Source organism: Durio zibethinus, chromosome 12 (assembly GCF_047325235.1).
Source record: "Durio zibethinus cultivar Kanyao isolate XHJ-2024 chromosome 12, ASM4732523v1, whole genome shotgun sequence".
NCBI classification, from domain to species: Eukaryota; Viridiplantae; Streptophyta; class Magnoliopsida; order Malvales; family Malvaceae; genus Durio; species Durio zibethinus.
The window spans coordinates 1,072,969-1,097,906 of NC_143173.1; the positions used below are offsets into that span (position 1 = coordinate 1,072,969).

General features: G+C 34.2%; 3 protein-coding genes across 9 annotated transcripts; all 3 read left to right on the forward strand.

Annotated features, from left to right (window-relative positions):
- Positions 1-240: 240 nt before the first annotated feature.
- Positions 241-4,380, forward strand: LOC111298020 (uncharacterized). 4 transcript variants are annotated; one of them, XM_022892698.2, is made up of 3 exons: positions 241-699; positions 1,367-1,451; positions 1,790-4,380. In XM_022892698.2, exon 3 carries the CDS (start codon positions 1,834-1,836, stop codon positions 4,141-4,143), a length of 2,310 nt encoding a protein of 769 aa, XP_022748433.2. In that variant the 5' UTR covers positions 241-699; positions 1,367-1,451; positions 1,790-1,833; the 3' UTR covers positions 4,144-4,380. The 4 variants fall into 4 exon arrangements, with proteins under 4 accessions (XP_022748433.2, XP_022748435.2, XP_022748434.2 ...); XM_022892696.2 differs by having other exon boundaries at positions 352-699; positions 1,733-4,380; XM_022892700.2 differs by lacking the exon at positions 1,367-1,451 and having other exon boundaries at positions 262-699.
- A 5,984-nt stretch (positions 4,381-10,364) lies between these two features.
- On the forward strand, positions 10,365-12,975 carry LOC111296835 (GRF1-interacting factor 1-like). 3 transcript variants are annotated; one of them, XM_022891307.2, is made up of 4 exons: positions 10,365-10,759; positions 11,715-11,791; positions 11,945-12,029; positions 12,250-12,975. In XM_022891307.2, the coding sequence occupies exons 1-4, from the start codon at positions 10,679-10,681 to the stop codon at positions 12,685-12,687; spliced, it is 681 nt and encodes a 226-aa protein (XP_022747042.1). In that variant the 5' UTR covers positions 10,365-10,678; the 3' UTR covers positions 12,688-12,975. The 3 variants fall into 3 exon arrangements, with proteins under 3 accessions (XP_022747042.1, XP_089625060.1, XP_089625059.1); XM_089768934.1 differs by lacking the exon at positions 10,365-10,759 and adding an exon at positions 10,813-10,833; XM_089768933.1 differs by lacking the exon at positions 10,365-10,759 and adding an exon at positions 10,819-10,837.
- Positions 12,976-15,021: 2,046 nt separating this feature from the next.
- Positions 15,022-24,812, forward strand: LOC111296066 (myosin-9). 2 transcript variants are annotated; one of them, XM_022890112.2, is made up of 36 exons: positions 15,022-15,165; positions 15,269-15,414; positions 15,503-15,659; positions 15,788-15,846; positions 16,147-16,306; positions 16,398-16,547; positions 16,636-16,772; positions 16,860-17,006; positions 17,140-17,241; positions 17,367-17,424; positions 17,507-17,608; positions 18,006-18,043; positions 18,229-18,355; positions 18,442-18,612; positions 18,743-18,874; positions 18,995-19,104; positions 19,264-19,324; positions 19,511-19,688; positions 19,876-20,081; positions 20,178-20,297; positions 20,509-20,607; positions 20,881-21,102; positions 21,347-21,486; positions 21,629-21,740; positions 21,829-21,870; positions 22,013-22,267; positions 22,361-22,516; positions 22,605-22,811; positions 22,945-23,088; positions 23,287-23,357; positions 23,458-23,557; positions 23,636-23,692; positions 23,806-23,862; positions 23,962-24,042; positions 24,166-24,248; positions 24,398-24,812. In XM_022890112.2, the coding sequence occupies exons 1-36, from the start codon at positions 15,058-15,060 to the stop codon at positions 24,519-24,521; spliced, it is 4,419 nt and encodes a 1,472-aa protein (XP_022745847.2). In that variant the 5' UTR covers positions 15,022-15,057; the 3' UTR covers positions 24,522-24,812. The 2 variants fall into 2 exon arrangements, with proteins under 2 accessions (XP_022745847.2, XP_089625061.1); XM_089768935.1 differs by lacking the exon at positions 15,022-15,165 and having other exon boundaries at positions 15,268-15,414.
- Positions 24,813-24,938: the final 126 nt, after the last annotated feature.

A 24,938-nucleotide genomic window follows, 5' to 3' on the forward strand; every position in this document is an offset into this window, starting at 1 on the left:
ATTACTTCTAAAAATGTATTTTTGAATAATTATAATGCTTTTTGAAAATAAATTCTTAGTATAGTTAAGAAATTTTTAAAAATAAAATTTTGATACATTAAATAAGTTTTCAAAAATTTATTTCTTAATAAATTATTAAAATAAATGTAAAAAACAAAAAAATAAATAATTAATGAATATTTAAATAATTTTTTTGATTAATTTTTTGATATATATAAAGTTTTTTTTTTGGGTATAAATAGTCTCACTCAAAAAAAAAAAAAAATCCCAAAGTCCAACCTACCCCTCTCTTAACCACCCAAAATCCCATCTTTCTCTTTTGTCATATCCTTCACCACTCTCCCTCTTCTACCCCCGTAATTCACCAAACTTCTCTTGCCCTTCCCCAGCCCCTTTCTCATTAATTTTCCGGGAATAAACCCCCCATTACCCTTAACAATTTACCCGCCAAAACAAATAAATTCCCGACTTTTCAAATTTTCCTACTCTTCATTTTCTTGCAAACTCCAAACCCAATTCGGCTACCGACGAAACCCTACTTTCTTCCTGAATTCTGGGGGGTTTTCTCGCTTGAACGCTTTGTTTATTGTGTTTTTGGGCAATATCCATGCCGTTTCCTGGCTTTTTGAAGCTTTCTCAATTGTGTTTTTGGTCATTTGGGTTTTGAGCTAGGTTTCGAGTTCTTTTTTTGTAATCCAGGTATTTTGACCTTCATTTTTGGAGTTTTTTTTATTGGTTTTTTGGTTTTTGGATGTTTTCAATTGTTGGGTATTCTTTATTTTTGCCAAATTTGATGAATTGATTTAGTTAGTTTTGTCAAAGTGTTTTAAAGTTATTGATTTTGAAGATTTTCGAGCAAGCTGCTTAAAGCTTTTTTTTTTTTCCTTTGCGGGTTTCTGTTTAGGATTTTTTTAGTGATTTTTAAGGTGTTTTGATTGATGGGCATTTCTTGTTTTGTGTTAAATTTGGTATCTTTCTTAGTTAGTTTAGTTTAAGTTTCAGGGTGTTAAACTTAATATTTTTTATAAGTTTCAAGTAGTAGCTGCTTAAAGATTTTTTCTTTGATGCGTTTTCCCCATATTTTTGAAGGATGTACGAAATGAGAACTTATATTTGGTTACTTGGAAACTGAGGGAGAAGGGAAGTGAAATATTAGCTTTTTGTCGGGATTTATTGGAAGTTTGAACTTCTGTTTGGTTAAGAAATACTTGCACAAAGTTTTTTAGGTTTGCTTGTTTGGTATCTTATATAGAAGTCTAATTGGTGTTACGTTTATGTGTTTTTTTTGTTATTATTTTCCTTAATATTTGGCTTTTCTTGCTGTTCCTTATGTATATTGTTTTGTTTCCTATGTTGGTTGATGTAGCTGAAGTTGTCGAAACTAAATGTTTTCTTTAGCGACATGGATGTTTCCTGCTTGGCTTCATTGTTCACCATTAAAGAAGTGAAAGGTTAGCTGCTTAGAGGGATTATTCCCGTATTTTATGTGCTTTTTTTTTGGTTGGTATAAGTTATTTCTTTGATTGTTGAGATGAAATTGTTGATAAAACAAAACTGACCTTTTGGTTAACATCTGCAAAATTTGCAAACTAAGGCTTGGTGGATGCATTTCTTCATGCATTCTCACCTTTTGTTAGTCACTTGTCAGAGATTAGCCTGCTTGTTATGATTTCCATGTTCATATGGTCATCCCCTTTTCTTCTTATTGTAATGACAGTATTTCATTTGGCAGTTATGCATTGACATAGATGGAAAATCTGTCTCCCTGACTTTGGGTTGTGTTCTGCAGGCTGAGTTAGTTGTGTTGTTCTTGTACTGTGATTGATTTATTCAATGGCTAACCATGATCTGATTCTTGGACAAAGCCACAATTTAGCATTGGGGAAGAATCAGCCACTGGTGCTTGGTCATAATCATAATTTGGGCCTCACCCAGAACCATGATTTGGAATTAGGACAAGCACATGAACGTCATTTAGGCTTGCGGCAGGCCCATGATCATGACCTAGGTTTAGGGTATTCTCATGACCATGAATTGGATTTAGGACAGAGCCATGATCAAGAAGGGGAAGTTGGTCACAGTTATGGGCATGATAATGAGTTAGCTACTGATCAAAAACCTGACCTGGGTGACCATGAGTTGGCTTTATCAGAGAATAATGAATTGGCTGTTTCAGAAAACCAAGAGCTTGATGATAATCTGGAATTGGCTGTGGATGACAACCAGGAGATGGGAATTGATCCTGCCCAAGATTTGCAGCACTCCCTGACTTTAGTTAGTCTCCCTCCTGTCCTTCAGATTCGGAATTCAAATCCAAGTTATGATTTGTCAGTTGGGCAAGAGTTCCCTGATGTCATAAGCTGCCGCAGGGCATTGAGGGATGCAGCTATTGCCCTTCATTTTGAAATGCAAACCATAAAATCTGACAAGACTCGTTTCACTGCCAAATGTGCGAGTGAGGGATGTCCCTGGCGTATTCACGCTGCAAAGCTCCCTGGTGTTCCAACATTCACAATCAGAACTATCCATGAGACTCATACATGTGGAGGGATTTCTCATCTTGGCCATCAACAAGCCTCTGTGCAGTGGGTGGCAAACACTGTGGAGCAGCGGTTAAGGGAGAACCCTAACTACAAGCCAAAGGAGATATTAGAAGAGATTCACCGGGCTCACGGAATCACCTTATCTTACAAGCAAGCATGGCGTGGCAAGGAGCGTATTATGGCTGCTATGCGTGGGTCTTTTGAGGAAGGGTATCGCTTACTCCCTCAATATTGTGAACAGGTTAAGCGGAAAAATCCGGGGAGTATTGCATCTGTCTATGGAAACCCGACAGACAACTGTTTCCAGCGTCTTTTCATATCATTTCAGGCCTCAATTTATGGTTTTCTGAATGCTTGTCGACCACTCCTTGGGTTAGATAGGACATTTTTGAAAAGTAAGTATCTTGGAATTTTGCTTCTTGCTACCGGTTTTGATGGTGATGGTGCTTTGTTTCCTCTAGCATTTGGTATTGTTGATGAGGAAAATGATGACAACTGGATGTGGTTTCTCTCTGAACTCCATAACCTGCTTGAAATTAATACAGAAAACATGCCAAGGCTTACAATTTTGTCTGACAGACAGAAGGGCGTTGTAGATGGTGTTGAAGCAAATTTTCCTACTGCTTTTCATGGATTTTGCATGCGTCACTTGAGTGAAAGTTTTCGAAAGGAATTCAATAATAATATGCTTGTCAACCTTCTATGGGAAGCTGCTCATGCCCTGACTGTAATTGAATTTGAAGCAAAGATTCTTGAGATTGAAGAGGTATCACAAGATGCTGCATTTTGGATCCGACGAATCCCACCTCGGTTATGGGCAACAGCTTATTTTGAAGGCACACGGTTTGGTCATCTAACAGCAAACATAATTGAATCACTGAATTCTTGGATTTCAGAAGCTTCAGGGCTACCAATAATTCAGATGATGGAATGCATTAGGAGGCAGCTTATGACTTGGTTCAATGAACGGCGAGAGACAAGTATGCAGTGGACATCAATACTTGTGCCTTCTGCTGAAAGATGTGTTGCAGAGGCCCTTGAACGTGCACGCACATATCAGGTGCTTCGTGCTAATGAAGCTGAATTTGAAGTTATTTCTCATGAAGGGACAAATATTGTGGACATTCGCAATCGCTGTTGCCTTTGTCGTGGCTGGCAGTTGTATGGTTTGCCCTGTGCACATGCTGTGGCAGCACTTCTTTCATGCAGGCAGAATGTTCATCGGTTTACGGAGAGCTGCTTCACTGTAGCAACATATCGGAAGACCTATTCTCAAACCATTCATCCGATTCCAGATAAGAGTCTATGGAAAGAGATGTCTGAGGGGGATCCAAATGCCAGCAAATCTACTGAAGTTATCATCTATCCACAGGATCCAAATGCCAACAAATCTAATGAAGTTATCATCTATCCACCGGATCCAAATGCCAGCAAAGCTACTGAAGTTATCATCTACCCACCAAAATCACTTAAGCCACCTGGTCGACCACGAAAGAAGCGAGTTCGAGCAGAAGATGGTGGCCGTGTGAAGCGGGTTGTGCATTGTAGCCGTTGCAATCAGACAGGTCATTTTAGAACAACATGTGCAGCACCAATTTAAGTTCTAATTTTGTGGAAAGTTGATTTGCTGCTATAGAACCTGGGTATGTCCCATATCCCATCTGTGCAAAAGGATTCTTGCTTTCTTTTTTGTTGTTCATGTAGTAATTATTAGGTATTAGATTTGCACGCAAATGCTTTGTTCAATTTCTGTCATTTATGTGAATTATGCCCTGCATCAGCTATCCACTGTCCTATATGAATGTACCCTTCAATAATATTACATATAATTATTGAAGATTTCTCTCATGATTGTAGCTCTTAAGACTATTTTTCTCTAAATCCCATTTGCTTATGTATGTTATCTCTTCTTGTTGACAGTCCCAAGCATATTCTTTTCTGAGCCAAAACTACATTTTCTATATAACAAGCATGCTTGAACTGACTCGAAAAAGAGATGTTCTGATGAAGCCAAAGAAACCCTTATCGTTCAAAAATAAAAAGAAAAAAGAAAAATGTGTTTCTTACCAATTATGCCATTTCATGGGGGAATATTTATGAATTATTAGAGTATAAAAAATGGCGGCGAGCTTTGGAATAATGTTAAGGTTGTTCTTTTTGTGATCGGAAAATTAGGAGTTTGAGTTTTGAAAGTAGCTTTTATGCAAAAAAAATGCAGAAAAAAAGTTGCGTATTATGGATTTTCATCCAAATCCTCGCCGAGCAGAGAGCCTTGTGTCCCGGGGTTTGCCCTTATTGAGTATAAAAAACGTTGCAAAAATCACAGGACATAGACTAATTCAACTTTGGTTGGTATTCAGAAGACCCGTGTATTTGATTTAGACTCTCTTTATTCAAACTTCAAGTCTTCAACCGCGGCTTCCCAGAGTCAAATGTATATCAATTTCACCCATTAACAAACCTTACATGCATACATATATATATAGATATAAATCTATCAACTCTTAACACAAAATATTTCATATAAAGAAAAAAAAAAAAAACTCTATCAAAGTCTTCAAACCCAAAACATGGCTTTTCCTGAAGTTACTAAGTTTACTGTTACATTCATTTTTGGTATTCTTTTGCTGCTTAGCTTTCAAGATGTTTTGGCCACCAGGCCTCTTGATGAAGATCAAGTAGTGCCATCATTCAACAAAAATCTTATAGTTCAAGCACTTGAAAAAGGTCCGGTGCCACCATCAGCTGGAAATCCATGCAACAATATACCCCGTGGCAGTCATGGCCGGTGCACGGCTGAAATGAATGACGTAGGTGGCAGTGTTGCTAATCATGCACCACCGGCGTTTCCTGACTTTGTTCTGAAATTTGCTGCAGCATCCGCTGGTAGAAACTAGTAATGAAACTGATCAAAAACAACATTTCAATAGCTTGATTTCTATTGGAATGTATTTTATATATATATATATATATATATATATATATATATATATATAAGAAAAATGTATTGGTTGTGAAACCAAAGAAAACAACTCATTAATTGAAATTGTTTAATTCTTTTTCCTTTTTATGCTGAGTAAAAAAAATTATTTAATACATTGTCGGTTAAATTTTTAAATTCATCAATTAGATTAATTAATTGTGACATACTTTACTATGATATATTTTTAAAAAATAATATATTAATAAAAATTTTTTTATTAAGTGATTCATGCCACACTTAATTCCAGTATAATTAGTTTGATTGACCTAATCAACATCAACACCAACCTAATATTTTGTCAATACTCAAAGTTTCTTTTTACAGCAAATCATATCTGAAAGTTATAAAAACCAAAATTTACTTCCATATATAAATTCTTGTCAAAGACTCAACAATAGAAAATCTTTACAAATTTTCTTGTATGTTTCTTTAGTTGAGAAATCCTCAATAATTAATTGAAGATGCAATTATTTCCATCATAAATCTCCTTTTTCCTTTTTTTTTTTTTAATTTCATAAGTATTTGTTTAAGTAGGATTTACAAATAATACTCACTATTAAAGAAGATTTAATGTAAAGAAAACCAAAGAACGAGAATGAATTTATCCCAAAGCTTTTAGTCTAGTGGTTAAAGTCATTTAAGGGGACATAAGGCCTCCTCCCTTTTCTTTACTTGTATTAAGATTTTGTCATCTTGATATAAAAAAAGAATTCGGCATTTTGATTTTTATTAAAAATAAAAATAAATTCTCAATCTTTTATTTTATAATTATAAAATTAAAATCTTACCGTTACAATTATATTCGAACAATTTTTTAAGAATTTGTATTTTTTAAAATTATTAAGAATTAAATTTAAATAAAATATAAAAATATCTCAAATGATATAAAAACCAATTAACTTTAATTTCACCCTTCTCATTAAAAAAAAACGCAAATATGTGCTCTCAACTCTCCAATTGTAAATGTTTTGCAAGAAATTTGAAGAGGAGATTTATTTTCTTGTTCATCTTATATTTATCTTTTAAGCATGGAAGTGTGCCTGTCCCAAGGGGGTATCAGAACAAAATGTGGGTCATAAAAACTCACAAGCAATCACATGGTGAGAGGACAGAGCAAGAAAAGCAAAGCACCATATGCAATTACAAAAAAATTTTCATAGGCAAGGAAAATAGGAAATGACATGACATGGAAATGGGAAAGTTTGATGGTGTGGCTGTGGGACATTACACAGCCAAAGAACAGCAACATGTGAAGGTTGTCATAAAAAACAAAGGAATATGTTTGTAAAGAGAGATAGACAGTAATTTAAAATTTAATTTAATTAATTTATGTAATTAATTTAAATAATAATTTTTAATAAATTTAAATTAAAAAAAGATCATCAATACTTAGAGGTGTTCATTCAATCAATTTGATTAATTTCGAATTAAATTATTTAAAATTAAATTAATTAAATTAAATTATTTTATTTTTATTAATTGAATCGAATTTTTTAATTTTAAAAATTAATGAACTAAAATTTGATTTATTCAATTAATTTTTTGATTAATCGAATAATAAAATATATTAAATTAAAATTTATTTTTAAAATTTTATTTTCTCATATATAAAATAAATGAAATAAATTCATCCAACAAAAATATTTAAATACTAAAATATTAAGTTAAAAATTTTAATAACTTGAAATGAAATTGATAAATTAATATATTTTAATATTATATATAAAATTTATAATATTTCAATTAAAATTTTGATTAATTCAAAATTTGAACAAAATTAATTAAAAATTTATTTTAATAATTGATCAAAATTAATTTAATGATTAATTAATTAAGCAAATTAAATCAATTAATTCAAATTAAAACTGAAATTATAAATACCCTACAACGCCAGCTGCCAGCATCAACATAGAGGTAATAAAAGCAATGAAAAACAAAGGGCCAAAAGTAAAAGACAGGATTGGAATTTGAGAGTACACAAATCAATGAGACACCCTAACCACCCACCATGTTAGGGCAGCTGGGAGCATCACCTATCTTCTATGGATTTGATTTCCACTGTTCTGTTGACCCCACATTTCCATTTTTTTTATAGTTGACAAAAGAATTCGAATCTTTCAAAGGCCCCCCTCCCAAAAAGGCCAAGACACACCCACCCACAAACAAAGGGGAGTTACGTTTTTTAAAGTTAGATACACCCATGGTTCAGTGATTTGGTGACCCACAGCCTAACAGGTTTGAAAGCTAAGGTCACCACAGAAAATTCTACAGTACAATGGTGGTTCGATGATAAGATTGGGGGGGTCACTTTGACCCTTATTATGGACATAATGGTACTATTTTGGCCAGTTGGAAATCGACTGGACATCACTAGCAGATTGACACGTGAACCTTCGTGTCCCAATTTGCATTGCTCTGATTTCAAGTTACAAGATGAAATTAACAGGGCCAACAAGATATATATCTAAAATCTTTTGTGTTACTCAAATTATGAATCTCTCCTCCATGTGTTAGATGTGTACGGAACTTGTACATTTAATAGATAGTAACTCTATAGGAGTATAGGGTTATTTAAGCTATGGAGAGATTGATTTAATTGATTGAGCTTGTTTTGTTTAATTATGAAATGTTTAGATTTGAATTTCTTAATGCTTTTTTTTATTTGTGTTGATATGAATGTAATCAATGAACTTTTTTATTACATTTTATTTGATTATGTAGGGATGGTTCACTAAAATGGATGAATATATCTTACTTCACTAATAATTACATGTAGTAATTATATTCTTGTTTGAACCAAGAAAAAGAAATTGTCATAAGTAGTTAATGTGTGTTGGTTTTTTAATTAAATCCATGAATACAATTGATGTTTTTTTTGTTAGAGCAAGCACTAAAAATTTAAAATTTTTATTTTTGATAAGCTTTAAATTTTGAAAAAATGCATCAAGATATGTAACGGTATCACTTTGGTTTTATTTGCCCTCATCGTATTATTAACGTAATAGATATACAAAAAAATTACAGACAATAAACCTTAAAGGTATAATGAAATTAAGTAATTGTCTGTGTTTTGCACTTATAAAATTAATTCACCAAATAATTATCGACATGTCATAAGATCATTGAATTTTTATAAAAGGTTTTTTGCAATAAAATTTTTATAGAATAAATTTGGAGTTTGAAAAAAAAAATTTTCAAGAATTGTTTTTTACATGTTTTCAAAAAATCAAAGTAGCTTTTTATAAATAGATAAGTATTCTTTTCTACATATATCTATTTTGAATGGATAAAAGTAATCTGTTTTTTGAATAGTTGAAACTATTTATTTTAAATAAACTTATCTCTTTGTTTTAAATAGACTTAACTATTTATCTTTATTTTTTTTTCAATGTTAATTATCTTTTATATTTTATTTTAAAAATCTCTAACATTTCCCACTTCCATGATATTCGACACGATGAGAAATAAAAAGAAAATGAATATGTTAAATTAAATTAAATATGAGATAAATCTTATTCATGTAAAATTATATGATATGTCATATATATATATAAATAGATCAATATAAAAGAATAACTATTTGAAAAATCTCATATGTGATTGATCGAAATTATTTTAAGTTTTTAAATATTTGAATATGTGATTTTATTTGGATCAATAAATTAAATTAGTGTTGAAGTTCAACCCTTAATGAGTTGACTAAAAAAAGAAAAAAAAATTTAAATGCTCTAAAGTTGAGATCTAAGCCCAACCCCATTTGATTGTAAAAGTGTCCTTTTCATTCGATTGGCGCCATAAAAAAAATTAAAAAAAAAAAACAAAACTCAAGTAGAAGAGTTTAACAATGCAATTTTAGCCCTCATTCAATGTGTGTGTATAAACCAATGAATCTTAATGAAATAGTAACTCTTGCTTGCTTGTCGATGTAATGTGTTCATTTAATTTATTTTGATAATTTAACAAGTCCATATTAATTATTTTATTTTTTATAAGAAGATTATAATTGATTTAAATGTTAAATCCATTGAAAATTAATTAAGTTAAATCATGAGTTTTATTTTATTTTATTAATTTTGATTAATGTATAAATTTTCATGTAAAACAATTAATTTGATTAAATTTATTGGTCAAAGTAAATTTTAAATTCGAGTAAATAATAAATAATTAAGAAATTATCATTAACGTTTATTGGTTTATGTCGTTAAAAAGTTTGATTTTTTTAAAGTAAATTTTCAATTTTAACTCTTGTAAATAAAAAAGATAGATGGTAAAAGAATTTATTTTTTTTTATGAAATTTAATTTGATTCAATTTTAGATTAATTTAAATTTAAAATAATTATTAAAATTTATCTCTTTTATGAAATTTGATTTAATTTAATTTTAAATTAATTAAAATTTAAAGTGATTACTAAAACTGAAGGTCTTAGAAAAAAAAAAAATTTTCCATGATTCAATTATGACTTGAAACTATCCCATCTAGGAGTGCACACTCAGGGTAGTGAGGAAGACGCAAGTGGTGGTGCAGAGAAGTGAGATACATGGAATCTCCTTACGAGTTCCAAGTTGATAAAAAAACGGAATTTGGAGTTTGGACCGAGTGGTCTAAGACCAACCGACAGTGTCATGTCCAAATGTAAGGCAATGGAATAAAACCAGCCTCAAATTTACGGTTCCTTTCCCTGCTCTACTATGTCACTCTCAACCCTTTGTATCAGGCATCACATGACCCTCTCTCTCAATTCTCTCGTGACAGAGAGAGAGAGCAAGCGACAAAAAGAACCCAAAAAGGCAAACCCTTTTCTTACTAAATAGAGGGAGAGAAAGGGCCAAGTGAGAAGCTCTCACCCTTCACTTTCTCCCTTCGGTCTTTGTTTTCTCTCGTTATTGTGTCATTGTAAACTAAGGAAACCAAAAAAAAAAAAAAGAGGAAAACCGAGGAAGAAAGTGAAAAAACATAGAAAAAAGCAAATTAAAAGGGTATCTTTCCATTTCTCTCTCTCTTCAGTGATTCTACTCTTTCAGCTTGTTGTGTTTTCGAGTGAGATAGCTTTTGCATACAAAAGGTGAAACAGAAAGAGAGAGAAGACAAAATATTTAATTACAAAGTTTTTTATTTTCTTGAGAGTGTGTGTGTGGATATAAAGAAAGAAAATGCAGCAGCACCTGATGCAGATGCAGCCCATGATGGCAGCTTATTATCCCAACAACGTCACTACTGATCATATTCAACAGGTCCTGCCCTCCCTTCCCCTCCTCTCCCCTTACCTTTCTCTTCTCTTTCTGTTCTCTTTTCTGTTTCTTGATCAGTATGTATGTCATAGAGTATTATTATTTTCTCAAGAGTTATACTTTCTGTTTTCTATTTTTTTTTATTAATGGAAGCTTTATTCTTCTTTTTGTTTCTTGTCAAAGCTACTATCTTCCTCCTTTTGTTTTAATGACTGTTGGTAATTGTTTATATATATTTGGTTTTCATGTTGCTAGGAAGAAGTTTAATGGCAAATAGGTTATTTATGGTTTTGATGTTTTTCATTTTGAAATTGGTAGGCCTCTGGTAAATGGGTTTTGGGTATTTGTCAATTGAGATTCACCAATTATCTTTTCATGGGTTTGGTTTTGGGACTTTGTCTTCAATTTCCAGTTACTAGGGTTCATTTTTGTCTTATTCTTTAATTTTTTTAGATGTTTCTTTTTGGTAAAGCCAGTGATTAGTGATGGTAAAATTCGGTTCAGTGAATGAAGATTTGGTTCGAATTTTAAATTTTCATAATATTGTATAATATCTGAAAAAGCCAACTGAATCCATTTGAACCGAACTGTTATCACATCACTGATTACTGAGTAGCCACTTAGCATCATGTGATGCTTCATCATTTTTAACTCTGTTAAGCCCTTTCTCTTTTTGTTCTTTCCTGAGTTTTAATTGGATGGCATTATTGGTGTGGCTTATTGCAATCTGCCATAAAAGAATGAGTTTCTTTTTTTTTTTTTTCCATGATTTCTTTACATAAAGAATGAAAAGTAGTAACTTGTAAACTTGGTATTTTTTACCTACTTACCTCCTTGTAATAGATTGATTTGCCTCTGCAAGAGGATGCTACTGAAAAAAGTGTTTACTGTATCTTCTTTCCATTATATTGTTGCATGTTTCTTAATTTGTTCAATGACTTCATTTTGATGCATGCAGTATCTGGATGAGAACAAGTCATTGATCTTAAAGATTGTTGAGAGCCAGAATTCAGGGAAATTGAGTGAATGTGCTGAGTAAGTGCTAATTTTCAGTCCCTAATATGTATCATATTTGGCTTTTGGATATTTTTTGTTCTCTTGGCTTTGAATATCTGATGATCAAGGACTTGTTCTAACGTATGACTGCATCACTAATTTGTTTTGTTCTCTTGGCTTCGATTGTTGCAGGAACCAAGCAAGGCTGCAGAGAAACCTCATGTTCCTGGCTGCAATTGCAGATTCTCAACCCCAACCACCCGCTGCGCATGCCCAGGTACAAATTCCATTCCTAGATCCCTCCCCCAGCCTTTTTTGTTTGGATTTAAGAGACCATAACTTCTTAAACTTAGAATCTCTATCGTAACCTCCCCCCCTGGCCAATCAGCAACTGAACTTGGCTCAGGTGGCTGGAAACTGTTAAATTAGTTGATAATAAGGCCATTCAGGGGTATTATGCAGTAGATTTCCTGATTATCTTTGTCAATTTCTTGTAGTTTCTTTCCAGTGGTGTTATGCAGGCAGGAGGACACTACATGCAGCACCAACAAGCTCAACAGATGACGCCACAATCACTTATGGCTGCACGATCCTCCATGTTGTATGCTCAGCAACCATTTTCAGGCCTGCAACAACAACAACAAGCTTTGCACAGTCAGCTTGGCATGAGTTCTGGTGGAAGCACAGCCCTTCACATGCTGCAAAGTGAGGCTAGCACTGCAGGTGGCAGTGGAGCACTTGGGGCAGGAGGGTTTCCTGATTTTGGACGTGGCTCTTCTGGAGAAGGTATGCATGGTGGCAGGGCAATGGCAGGTGGAAGCAAGCAAGATATTGGGAGTGCTGGGTCAGCTGAAGTTCGTGGAGGGAGCTCTGGCGGTCAGGGTGGTGATGGGGGTGAAACCCTTTACTTAAAAGCATCTGATGATGGGAATTAAGAGGTTAGAATGGTGGATCTGATGGCCTGTTCTACCATCTGGATTTAGGATAGTTAGGATGATCAATTTAGGGAGAAATAGGCGAAAAGTGGCCAAAACTTGTGGCTCAAGGAACGTGTTCCTTGTTCAAAAAACAATGTTATGACTCAGCCTCAGCCCATTTGGCTTTCTGTTTCAGTGTGGGACAGTGCATCTTATGGTAATTTAACATGTAAATTTGTAGGGTCTCATGGTTCTACTTGTCTTAATTTGTGTTTTACTTTAATGTGGTAAGGTTCAGTTTCATTATGACTCAGTTTAGACCATGTTTCAGCAGATGAATTTTGATGGTAATTTGCAGAGATTGGGAAAGAAAATTGTCACTGTTTGCTTTCTTTTTTCAGCCAACTGTAATGATTTTTTAATTGCATTTGCATTGATGTATGAAGATATTTAGGTATCATTCAAAGAGAAGATCACAATACTTTGTACAGGTTTTCATGTTTAGCATCGTAATAGTCATTTGGCTTTGTTTTCGTCTGTCAAATTTTCATATTTACATATATATATATATATATATATTCACTGTAACTCTAGCTTACTGCATAAATTATGGTTATAACAACAATTTATACTAAAAAATATTTAAAATATTGTTTATTTAGCTGTCTAATTACCATGCATTAGCTTTTTATTAAATTAATGATTTATTTGAATAAACAATAAAATTGATTTCGGTGATATCGATGTAATTTTTAAAATTTTTAACAAATCTCATACCAAAGCTTGAACTTCTATGTTAGTATTAATAAAAAATCAAATAAATAATTTATTATGCTTTCATTTTTATGGCAATAGCCTATAAATCATCACATGATTAATTATTAATCAATTAATATTAGCATTTTTTAATTAAAAAAATGTACATTCTTACTTGTAATAAATTAAAATCATCGTAAACAATTAATTGTTTTTGGCAGTTTCATATATAAAAAATATAAAATAAAATCACCAAAATTTTAAAAGTTCCTTTTTAAAGCAAACATTACATGATGAGAATGTACATGATGAAAACTCATTGATCCAATGGACATGGTTAGTAGTCACGAAGACTTGGTTAGTAGCCACGAATTGGCGCGAAAACAGAGGAAAAAACCGAACTTAACGGTCCTCTTGAGGAATGTTAGTCTCTCAATAACCCAACGTTCACTTCCATACAACACAAATAACTTACCAATCTTTTCTCTCTTCTTTTTCTCTTTTCCATTTTTCTCTCTCTCATCAGTTTCCCAGAAGTTTGCTTCCATTGCATTGCATTTTCTTTTCAAGAAAGTGGGCTGTTGGTTCCTTGGTTTATGTTTGGATTCCCAGCTTTCTTGCAATCATATATATATATATATATATTTTTTTTTTTGGCAATTTGGGCTGTTTTCTTTTTATGTGAACCTGGTTTTGGTTTGAGTCTTGCTGGTTTCAACAACAGTCATGTTTGATATCAGAGAGGCAAAAGTTTTGGTTAGAAAGTGAAATGTTTTCATTTTCAAGGTGTAGGAAATTTCTTGGTTAGATGGTCTGCATGAAGGAAGAAACTATGCGTTGCCAGGCTTCGGATTGAGAGTTTAACAATGGTAATCTGAACTTTAGATTGTACTTGGTTTTGTTCATTTATTTTTTGTACATGTGAGGTATTCTTTTCCCATTCCATAAATCGCATCCACCCATTTCATGATGAAGTCTTAAGTGCTAACCGTAGACATGTCCCCTTGTTGACTGATTTTGGCATAGCTCATAGATCAAATAGTGTTATATTTAGCAGTAATGTATATAGTTCTATCATCTATGTGTGTTTGACCTACTTAATTATTATGATTCACTCATACATGGAGCAAAAAGTTATTGCTTGTATGTGAATATAAAGCAAAACTGTTGATTCGTTTGCCATTTGAATGCCATTTTTAACGAAAATTTCCTTTGCAACATCTTAATTGCTTTGGTACTTTATTGCAGGGAGCTCCTGTGAATATTATTGTAGGTTCTCACGTCTGGGTTGAAGACCCTGATGAAGCTTGGATTGATGGGCAGGTTTCAAAAATTAATGGAAAGGATGCCGAGATTGAGACTAGTAATGGAAAAAAGGTATGCGGATTGCCTAGAATAAGCAACAATTGCTTTAATTCATTTGAGTTCAGCTCTGTTTCAATTAGCTTTTAGTGTCATGGATATGTATACCTTTAGGTTTTCCTTAATCATATGGGAAAGAACCCAGAATCCATCAATTAGATCACTTTTTTTGCCACCTTAATTTCATTTTTTTTGGGCCTGAGATTGACATTTTTCATGTTGGTTAACTTTAAGGTCACTTCAAACTTATCGAAAATATACCCAAAAGACATGGAAGCTCCTGCTGGTGGAGTCGATGACATGACAAAGCTATCTTATCTGCATGAGCCTGGAGTTTTGCAGAATTTAAGAATTAGATATGAACTGAATGAAATTTATGTAAGCATCTCTTCCCTTCATGTAATCAGAATTGATGTCTTCAATAGAATTTCTTGCTTCTTTTAAATGGTTTTTTGTAATATATATTTGTATTTGATGGCAGACTTATACAGGAAATATACTAATTGCTATTAATCCATTCCAAAGACTGCCTCACATTTATGATGCTCATATGATGCAACAATACAAGGGAGCCCCATTTGGAGAACTAAGTCCTCATGTTTTCGCAGTTGCTGATGTTGCATACAGGTTACTGTTTTTCTTCTATACTTTATGCATTTGATTCTTTTTTCTAATTTCTGAACAAATTTTAAAGAAAAACCTTAACTACAATCAGGGCCATGATTAATGAAGGGAAAAGCAATTCAATTCTGGTCAGTGGTGAAAGTGGAGCAGGTAAAACTGAGACCACGAAAATGCTTATGCGATACCTTGCCTATCTAGGTGGTCGAGTTGCCACTGAAGGACGGACAGTAGAACAACAAGTTCTTGAAGTATGATTGATAACGTTAACTCATGTTGCTTTGATAAAGTTTAATTGATTTCATATTGTCTTCCATTAAATATGTCCCTCTGATTTCCTGCACATATCTGATAAGAGCATTATACTATCTGAATGCAGTCTAATCCGGTCCTTGAAGCGTTTGGCAATGCAAAAACTGTTCGAAACAACAATTCCAGGTAAGATACTCCTGTAAAATGATACCAAGGAAGGATATTGATTTGCTTCTTTGTATCCAACCGATGATTAAACAATGACAAAAAGATGCAAACTTATGAGAATGTCTTACGCACTTCAACATACTAGCAAGTCCAATCAATTTATTGTATCAAATCTTTCTTGCCGCAAAATAAATTATTCAGCTCATCACATTAATTGCATTTAATACTTACATATATAACAACAATGCAGTTACACTCCCAGAGAGTTTTTTCTTTGTGGTTTGACTCTGATCTTTCCTAAAACTAATACTGGTGCAGCCGTTTTGGTAAATTTGTTGAGATCCAGTTTGACAAGCATGGAAGAATATCAGGAGCTGCCATCAGAACTTACCTTCTAGAGAGATCTCGTGTTTGCCAAATTTCTGACCCTGAGCGCAACTATCACTGTTTTTATCTTCTTTGTGCTGCACCACAGGAGGTATTTTGTTAGCTTCTTTTGAGATTATTTGACTTTTGGTGAATATTAGCCATTTTACTTTTCATGAGGCTTAAGTTACTTTTTTAAACAGGAAATTGAGAGATACAAGTTGGGAAACCCCAAAGCCTTTCACTATCTTAACCAGTCACGTTGCTATGAACTGGTTGGTGTAAGTGATGCCCATGATTATCTTGCTACAAGGAGAGCTATGGACATTGTCGGAATTAGTGAGAAGGAGCAGGTATAACCCTTACAGCTGCAAGTATTCAGCTGCCTTGTGATACAAAACCAGGAATGACCATCATCATCTTCCTCTCTCTCTCTCTCAGGAGGCAATTTTCAGAGTTGTTGCTTCAATTCTTCATCTTGGAAACATTGATTTCACTAAAGGAAAGGAAGTTGATTCATCAGTTCCAAAAGATGACCAGGCCAAGTTCCACCTGAAAACAACAGCAGAGCTTCTCATGTATGTACTTTTTCTTCAGTCACAAGGTCATTTTCTACTATCTTCACTTTCATATTTGTGTAATCATTGAATTTCACTTCATTTCAGGTGTGATGTTCAGGCCTTAGAAGATGCATTGTGTAAGCGTGTTATGATCACACCTGAGGAAGTTATAAAGAGAAGCCTTGATCCTCGAAGTGCTACAGTTAGCAGGGATGGTCTGGCTAAAACAATTTATTCACGATTGTTTGACTGGTGAGAAGCTTGTATATGAGATAATCTCATACAACCAACTGAAACGTTTTTTAGTTACTAATGATAAAGATAAAGCAGAATAGGATTTATGATGCTGAGGTAATACTAAGTTTTTGCATCTGCTTGTATGCAGGCTGGTGAATAAAATTAATAAGTCAATTGGACAAGATCCTACCTCAAAATCTCTAATAGGGGTCCTCGACATCTATGGTTTTGAAAGCTTTAAGGCTAATAGGTATGCTCCATGGTTGTAGGCTATGTAAATAGATAGAATATTCTATTTAAGATATTGCAAAAAAAAACTACATGTGATTCGTTACGCAGTCTTATCACTTCATTTTACCGTATCTCTCTGTGCAGCTTTGAGCAGTTTTGTATTAATTTCACAAATGAGAAGTTGCAACAACATTTCAATCAGGTGTGGTCTCAAATCATGTTGACCATTTCAGCTATCTTTCAATCAGCAACTATTAATATAAGTGTTCTGGTATATTCTTCAGCATGTCTTCAAGATGGAGCAAGAAGAGTACACAAAAGAGCAGATCGATTGGAGCTACATTGAATTTGTTGATAATCAGGATGTCCTGGACCTTCTTGAAAAGGTTATTCCCCTACACATCATGTTGACCATTACTGTCTTGTCTCAACCAAATCTGTTAGATATCATATTCTTGCGACGTGCCACCATGTTTACTCTCTATATGGCTCCCACTGGGTGTCAATGAGGTTTTGTTGTGCTTGTATGTGTCACAGTCCTCACATGGCTTAACTTCGCACATATTCTTCCGCGAAAAGCTGGTCTGTTCTTCCGTACTGCTTTATTTTCTGATATTGTGTTTCCAATCTCCTTTTGCAATGAGCTAATTAAGCCTTAAACTCAAACAAATGGGAATAGAAATTTGCATTTGCAATCCAAAATCCTTTTTTTTTTTTTCATTTATATTATTCTTCATTATTTAGTTAAAGATATAATTTTTGTCCTCTTCATTTTCTTGGCAGAAACCTGGAGGAATTATTGCTCTTCTAGATGAAGCTTGGTAAAATTTTTGCTACTTCTTCTCAATGAAATATATCTATAACTCACTAAATAACTTCTAATGTTAGAAGAAGAAATTTGGTACTGCTCAAGTTATTTAATGCACAGAAACTTAAGTTTATGCTGCTAGTCCAATGACTAGCATAATTTCTGTCTTGTTAACTATAAATTCTTTTTTTTTTCCAGCATGTTCCCGAAATCAACTCATGAAACTTTTGCAAACAAGCTTTATCAGACGTTTAAGACCCACAAGCGATTCATTAAGCCAAAATTGTCGCGCACTGATTTCACCATTGCTCATTATGCTGGAGAAGTATGTTCACTAGCAAAGTGTTTATGAGTAAATAGTTGAAGCTTCTGTGTCAATTTTAGATTATTTCTAATAGCACTCCTTTTCAGGTCCTATATCAATCTGATCAATTTTTGGACAAAAACAAGGATTATGTGGTTCCCGAACATCAAGACTTGTTGAGTGCTTCCAAATGTCCATTTGTAGCAGGACTCTTCCCCCCACTTCCAGAAGAATCATCTAAATCATCCAAGTTTTCTTCAATCGGTTCTCGTTTTAAGGTAGTTTTGCCTATCTTATCTTCAAGATTTTGGTTCAGTCTCAATAAAATTCTTCTTTGACACTGCTTCAGATAACTTGTCATATACTCCAAGAACTTGAGGAGTAACATTTTCTTGATAAATGCTGCAGCTACAATTACAGCAACTAATGGACACATTAAATTCTACACAACCGCACTACGTCAGATGTGTAAAGCCAAACAACCTACTTAAACCTGCTGTATTTGAGAATGTTAATATCATGCAACAACTTCGTTGTGGTGTGAGTACAGATTTCTTATGTTATCATTAGCTTGTTTTCAATTTTGAACTGGTTTTGCAGAAGTATTCTTATTTTGTTACTTCTTAGATGTTCTTTTTTCACTAAAAGTTGGTCCTGTAGGGTGTTCTAGAGGCAATCAGAATCAGTATGGCTGGTTATCCAACCCGCAGAGCTTTCTTTGAATTCATTATCCGATTTGGACTTCTTCTTCCTGAGGCTTTGGAAGGAAAGTAAGTAAGCTCTTTTAGCTTAAAATTGCAATTAACTATGATGAAAATGGTGTGATTCTGTTGTACTATAGAGATTGGAGTTATGACTTTGTTCTTGCTCTCTACTTGTCATAATTGAATTCATGCGATGCTGTTCTCCTTGATTTCATTCCTAAGCAGCTATGACGAAAAGATTGCATGCAAAAAGATTTTGGAAAAGGCCGGACTTCAAGGATATCAGGTAATAGAACAATTTTAATGCAGCTGTTCTAACAGTTCTATTGTTTAACATGTGTCATGTAGCATCTTGTCATAAACATGCTTTAGAAATTGAAAATTCCATACATTAGTAAAAGGATTATGTGCTTTATATTGTAATATTGTAGAGAAGAATCATCATTAATTGGCCACAAAATGGTTTTTGCAGATAGGTAAAACAAAGATCTTCTTGAGAGCTGGTCAGATGGCAGAATTAGATGCACGAAGGGCAGAAGTACTCAGTAATGCTGCCAAAACTATACAGCGGCGAATTCGTACTCATATATCTCGCAAAAGATTCCTTGCATTGCAAAAGGCTGCTATAGATCTTCAAGCTATTTGTAGAGGTGAGAGTTTAAAAAATCTTGTGGCATGAGTTGAGTTGTAAGTGTAAGCTTTCATGGGTTTAGACGGCATCTTGTTGTTTATGAGGGTGGGAGAATGGGAATCGTAAAATAATGAAACTAAGACATCTAACATGTTAATCAACTTCTTCTTTGTGCTAATTTTCACATGTACATGTCTAATGTCTAGGAAGACTGGCTTGCAAACTTTATGATAACGTCAGAAGGCAGGCAGCAGCTTTGAAAATTCAAAGGAACACAAGGAGGTACCAAGCTAGAGAAGCCTATAAGAAACTCCACATATCTGCCCTCGTCTTACAGACAGGTTTGAGGGCGATGGCTGCCCGTAAAGAATTCAGATTCAGGAAGTTAAATAAAGCTGCAACAATGGTTCAGGTTATATTCTAAATCATATTAGGTTGCTTGAAGATTTTCCTCCTTGTCTATCCATTTGAGACTATTCGTTGTCTTAAATTTGGGAAAAAATTTCAGGCTCGATGGCGCTGTCATAGAGCTGCCACATATTATAAGAAGCTTAAGAGAAGTTGTCTAGTGACACAAACCAGGTGGAGGGGAAGAGTTGCAAGAAAAGAGCTTAGAAAGCTCAAAATGGTTTGTGCTGGATAATCTTTCTTTAGTAGTCTTATATAATTTAGTTCTTTGAAATGTAAGTCCATCTTATCTGGTAGGTTTTAATCTTTTTGTGTACTTTCTTGCGTCCATAAACTGGTGTTGCATGTTGCTGTATTGGAATGATGCCGTTAGAAGAAACAGGTGCAAGGGAAACAGCTTTTATGATTCCCACTTTTCCCTTTTTATGTAGGCTGCAAGGGAAACAGGTGCACTAAAAGAAGCAAAGGATAAGCTTGAAAAGAACGTGGAGGAACTTACATGGCGTTTGCAGCTGGAGAAACGTTTAAGGGTAATACTTTTATTTGGCAGATATTAATATTTGGTGGAGAACTGCAAAAACATGAAACATTATTGCTCTATTGGAAGTTGACAGATTGTGTCACATTGTAGAAAAGCATTACGCTAATGCACACCCTGGGTAATATAACAAGCAATAATGTATCTCATAACATGTTCAACGTCAACATTCTTGAATTATTTTTGTTGTCTGTAGAGATTATATTTTATTCTATGCTTCTTCATGGATATATGTTCATGGAAAGGCTTGAAACCATGTCTGCAGACTGACTTAGAAGAAGCAAAAGCTCAGGAGGTAGCAAAACTGCAAAACTCATTGCAAGAAACGCAGAAAATACTTGATGAAACTAATGATTTGCTTGTTAAAGAACGAGAGTCTGCAAAAAAGGCCATTGAAGAAGCTCGTCCTGTTATTCAAGAGAAAGAAATTTTAGTTGAGGATACAAAGAAAATTGAATCTCTAACAGCAGAAGTCGAAAGCCTAAAGGTATAAAGGTCACTCTACAATTACCGCTTATTTTCTTTTGATGAAACAAGCAAGTAATAGAACATAAACAATTGCTCCAAAATGGAATATATCTTCAAATAATGCTTCAAGAGTTTCTCCTCAGCAATGTAATGTCGTTTTATGATAAGACAACATGGTAAAACTACAGTTGAATACTTAAAGTGAACAGATATTTAGACTGATCATTAGTTTGTGATCTTGACCTTGCTGCTATTTCCCACAGGCCTCATTGGACTTGGAAAAACAAAGAGCTAATGATGCAGAAGGAAAATGCAATGAACTCCAAGAGTCAAGTGAAGAAAGACGAAAAAAACTGGAAGAAACAGAAAAAAAAGTTAAACAACTCCAGGAAACAGTGAGAGGGTAGCGTATGAAGAATAATTTCCTTAATAGTTTACTATAAATGGTCAAGAACATATAATGCATAAGTTTTGTACAGTTGAAGTTCTTGCTCACATCCATACCCCCACATTGAACTCTTCCTGATGTAGTTAACTGAAATCAGGTTAGAGGAGAAGCTCACAAATCTAGAATCAGAGAATCAAGTCCTACGGCAACAGGCTGTATCTATGGCTCCAAATAAATTCCTTTCAGGACGCTCGAGATCAATTTTGCAGGTACTTTGTATAATCAACTTGTGTGTAATTTGCAATTTAACTTTTATTGCCGATTAAGGAGATTCACCTGCTGTCTAATGATTGGCAGAGAGGTTCTGAGAGTGGTCATCTAGAAGCAAGGGCAAACCTGGTGAGTGAAGTGCTTAAAACATTATACTATTATTATCACCACAAAAAGGAGTCAAAAAATAAAATAAAAAACCCTCAGTCTACGTTACATATAGGTGTTCTTTGTTGTCTAAATTCTTTCATTGGTCAATGTATTTTAACAGGATCTGCACAGTGCCTCAGTAAACCATAGGGACACTACTGAAGTGGAGGGGAAACCACAAAAATATCTAAATGAGAAACAACAGGAAAACCAGGAGTTGCTCATTCGATGTATTGCACAACATTTGGGTTTTGCAGGGAACAGACCTATTGCAGCCTGTATCATATATAAATGCCTTCTGCAATGGAGATCATTTGAAGTTGAGAGAACTAGTGTCTTTGATAAGATCATTCAGACTATAGGCCATGCTATTGAGGTTGAAATATCAAACTTTTACACCTAATGTTTTACAAAAGTTATGATTAGAAACCTCAAATACTTGAACTGATTGTTGGCAATTGAATTTCAGACCCAGGATAACAATGACATCTTGGCCTATTGGTTATCCAATGCCTCCACACTTCTCTTGCTACTCCAGCGCACATTGAAAGCTAGTGGGGCTGCTGGAATGACTCCACAACGCCGTCGATCATCATCAGCTACTTTGTTTGGGAGAATGACCCAAGTAAAAACTCTCACTGATGTCAAGTCATGCCATTCAGGAAATTTCATTTCTGTAATTAATCCATGTTTTTGCTGTTATTTTCTTAAAGAGTTTCCGTGGAGCTCCACAAGGTGTCAATCTCTCCTTAATTAATGGTGGCATCAACAGTGGGGTGGAGACTTTACGGCAAGTTGAAGCCAAGTACCCGGCTTTGCTTTTTAAGCAGCAGCTTACAGCTTATGTAGAGAAGATATATGGAATGATCAGAGATAATCTGAAAAAAGAAATTTCACCATTGCTTGGATTGTGCATCCAGGTATTATACCTCTGACTTCGTGAAGGCAGTAATCAGAAGAAAAAAAACAGAACTATGAAGAGAACTGTGAAGTTTTTTTATTATATTTCTTAATTATACTACTTTTATGACTCATATGTATACAATGATATAGGCACCAAGAACATCCAGAGCAAGCTTAGTTAAGGGAGCATCACGATCAGTTGCTAACACTGCAGGCCAGCAGGCTTTGATTGCTCACTGGCAAGGGATTGTCAAGAGCCTAGGAAACTTCTTGAACACGTTGAAAGCCAATTATGTTAGTAACACATTGCACTTTTCCCCTTTTGCTCGTATCTATAGGTTCTTACTCTAACATTCCAAAGTGAACATGGTTCTGTGAGTCTTCAAGTTTGGTGTAATAAGTTAGGAAGGTGGGGGAGTAAAGCTCTACCATTTGCTATACATGTTTGGATGCCTTTTCCATAAGGATTAATGTTGCTTGACCCCTTTACAGGTACCTCCAATCTTAGTCCGTAAGGTGTTCACGCAAATATTCTCATTCGTCAATGTTCAACTATTCAACAGGTAACAATCCGTGCTGCTATTTTGATGATTTATACTTAGTTTTTCTGCTGTATGCAGAAATTTTTTTCATATGGCATTTGAATACACTATTCTGTTACAGCCTTTTGTTGAGAAGAGAGTGCTGTTCATTCAGTAATGGTGAATATGTTAAAGCTGGATTGGCTGAATTGGAACACTGGTGTTACAAGGCAACTGATAAGGTAACTTTGACTGCCACACGTTTCACTTTCTGGTTCTAGGATGTGTACTTACAAAATTTAAATGATATATAAATGCAGTATGCAGGTTCAGCTTGGGATGAGCTCAAGCATATTAGGCAGGCCATTGGTTTTCTAGTATGTTCTCATTCTTGTAACACTTTTAATGTATCCTTCCATTACTTGTTATGACAGTCAGGAATAAAAAAAAGTGGTGCACTAATATTAATGGTACCATGTTTCTGATTTAGGTTATACATCAAAAGCCTAAGAAAACACTGGATGAAATAAGCCACGATCTCTGCCCGGTGAGTAAGAAAAACGTGACTAAAATGAGATACAACTATCACTACTTTTCAATCTTCCCTGGATCTCAAGTCTCAATTGACTTCATTTTCCATTTGCAGGTCCTCAGCATACAGCAGCTGTATCGTATCAGCACAATGTATTGGGATGACAAGTATGGCACACATAGTGTGTCCCCAGATGTAAGTTTTAAGAGATGCAGTTTCTTAAACTAGATTAAAAACATCTACAATATTAAGGAATTACACAAATTTTAGAGGAAAAAAACTGACTTTAATGAGCTTTGCTGGTTCATCCACATCTAGGTAATAGCCAATATGAGAGTGTTGATGACAGAAGATTCCAACAATGCAGTTAGTAATTCCTTCCTTCTAGATGATGATTCAAGGTTAGAAGTTTCATTTATGCTTTGCCATTGTTTTTCTTCTTGCTATTTCAACTATGGATGCATTGGTCTGAAAGCTAATTGAAAACGTTACCTGGAATGATCTGACCTTGTTCTTAAACTGACTTTCCCCAACTTCTATCATTTTGCAGCATTCCATTTTCAGTGGATGACCTATCAAAGTCAATGGAACAAATAGACATTTCTGACATTGAACCACCACCACTTATTCGTGAGAACTCAGGCTTTAGTTTCTTATTGCCACGTACAGATTAATCGAGTTTGATTCCTGCAATGGATTGGTTCTCTGTATCATTCTATCTCTCTCCTTTCAAGATATAGGTTCAGCTTCTAGCCTTGTTAATTATGAATGTCCTTGTGGTGTTCATTTATTTTGCTTTAAATTAGAAATATTTGTCCAAAATTTTCTTCCTACATATAGGTCATTGATTCAAAGAGGAATGTCTTTGTTCCCTACATAGCATAGCTGTCAAAATTTTCGCTTATGTTGTACAATTAGCTGACCTTTTTATAAATGGAAAATGATTAAAGCACATAACTATTTCCAAATTTTGCAGTGTTTCCAATCCGATCTTATTCTCAGTTTCTCCATACATTTTCTTCAAACTATTGTTTTCCATGAATACTGTATTACTGTTACTTAATGCAGGATTTTGATTAAATACCATATAC

Bases quoted from the DNA above. Each gene is read 5' to 3' on its own strand.
- LOC111298020 (XM_022892698.2), top strand. From the start codon at position 1,834: ATGGCTAACCATGATCTGATTCTTGGACAAAGCCACAATTTAGCATTG.
- LOC111296835 (XM_022891307.2), top strand. From the start codon at position 10,679: ATGCAGCAGCACCTGATGCAGATGCAGCCCATGATGGCAGCTTATTAT. The intron at 10,760-11,714 runs GTCCTGCCCTCC...TGATGCATGCAG, and splicing joins CTACTGATCATATTCAACAG to TATCTGGATGAGAACAAGTC. The intron at 12,030-12,249 runs GTACAAATTCCA...AATTTCTTGTAG, and splicing joins CACCCGCTGCGCATGCCCAG to TTTCTTTCCAGTGGTGTTAT.
- LOC111296066 (XM_022890112.2), top strand. From the start codon at position 15,058: ATGGAAGCTCCTGCTGGTGGAGTCGATGACATGACAAAGCTATCTTAT. The intron at 15,166-15,268 runs GTAAGCATCTCT...ATTTGATGGCAG, and splicing joins ATGAACTGAATGAAATTTAT to ACTTATACAGGAAATATACT. The intron at 21,487-21,628 runs GTAGCGTATGAA...AACTGAAATCAG, and splicing joins CTCCAGGAAACAGTGAGAGG to GTTAGAGGAGAAGCTCACAA.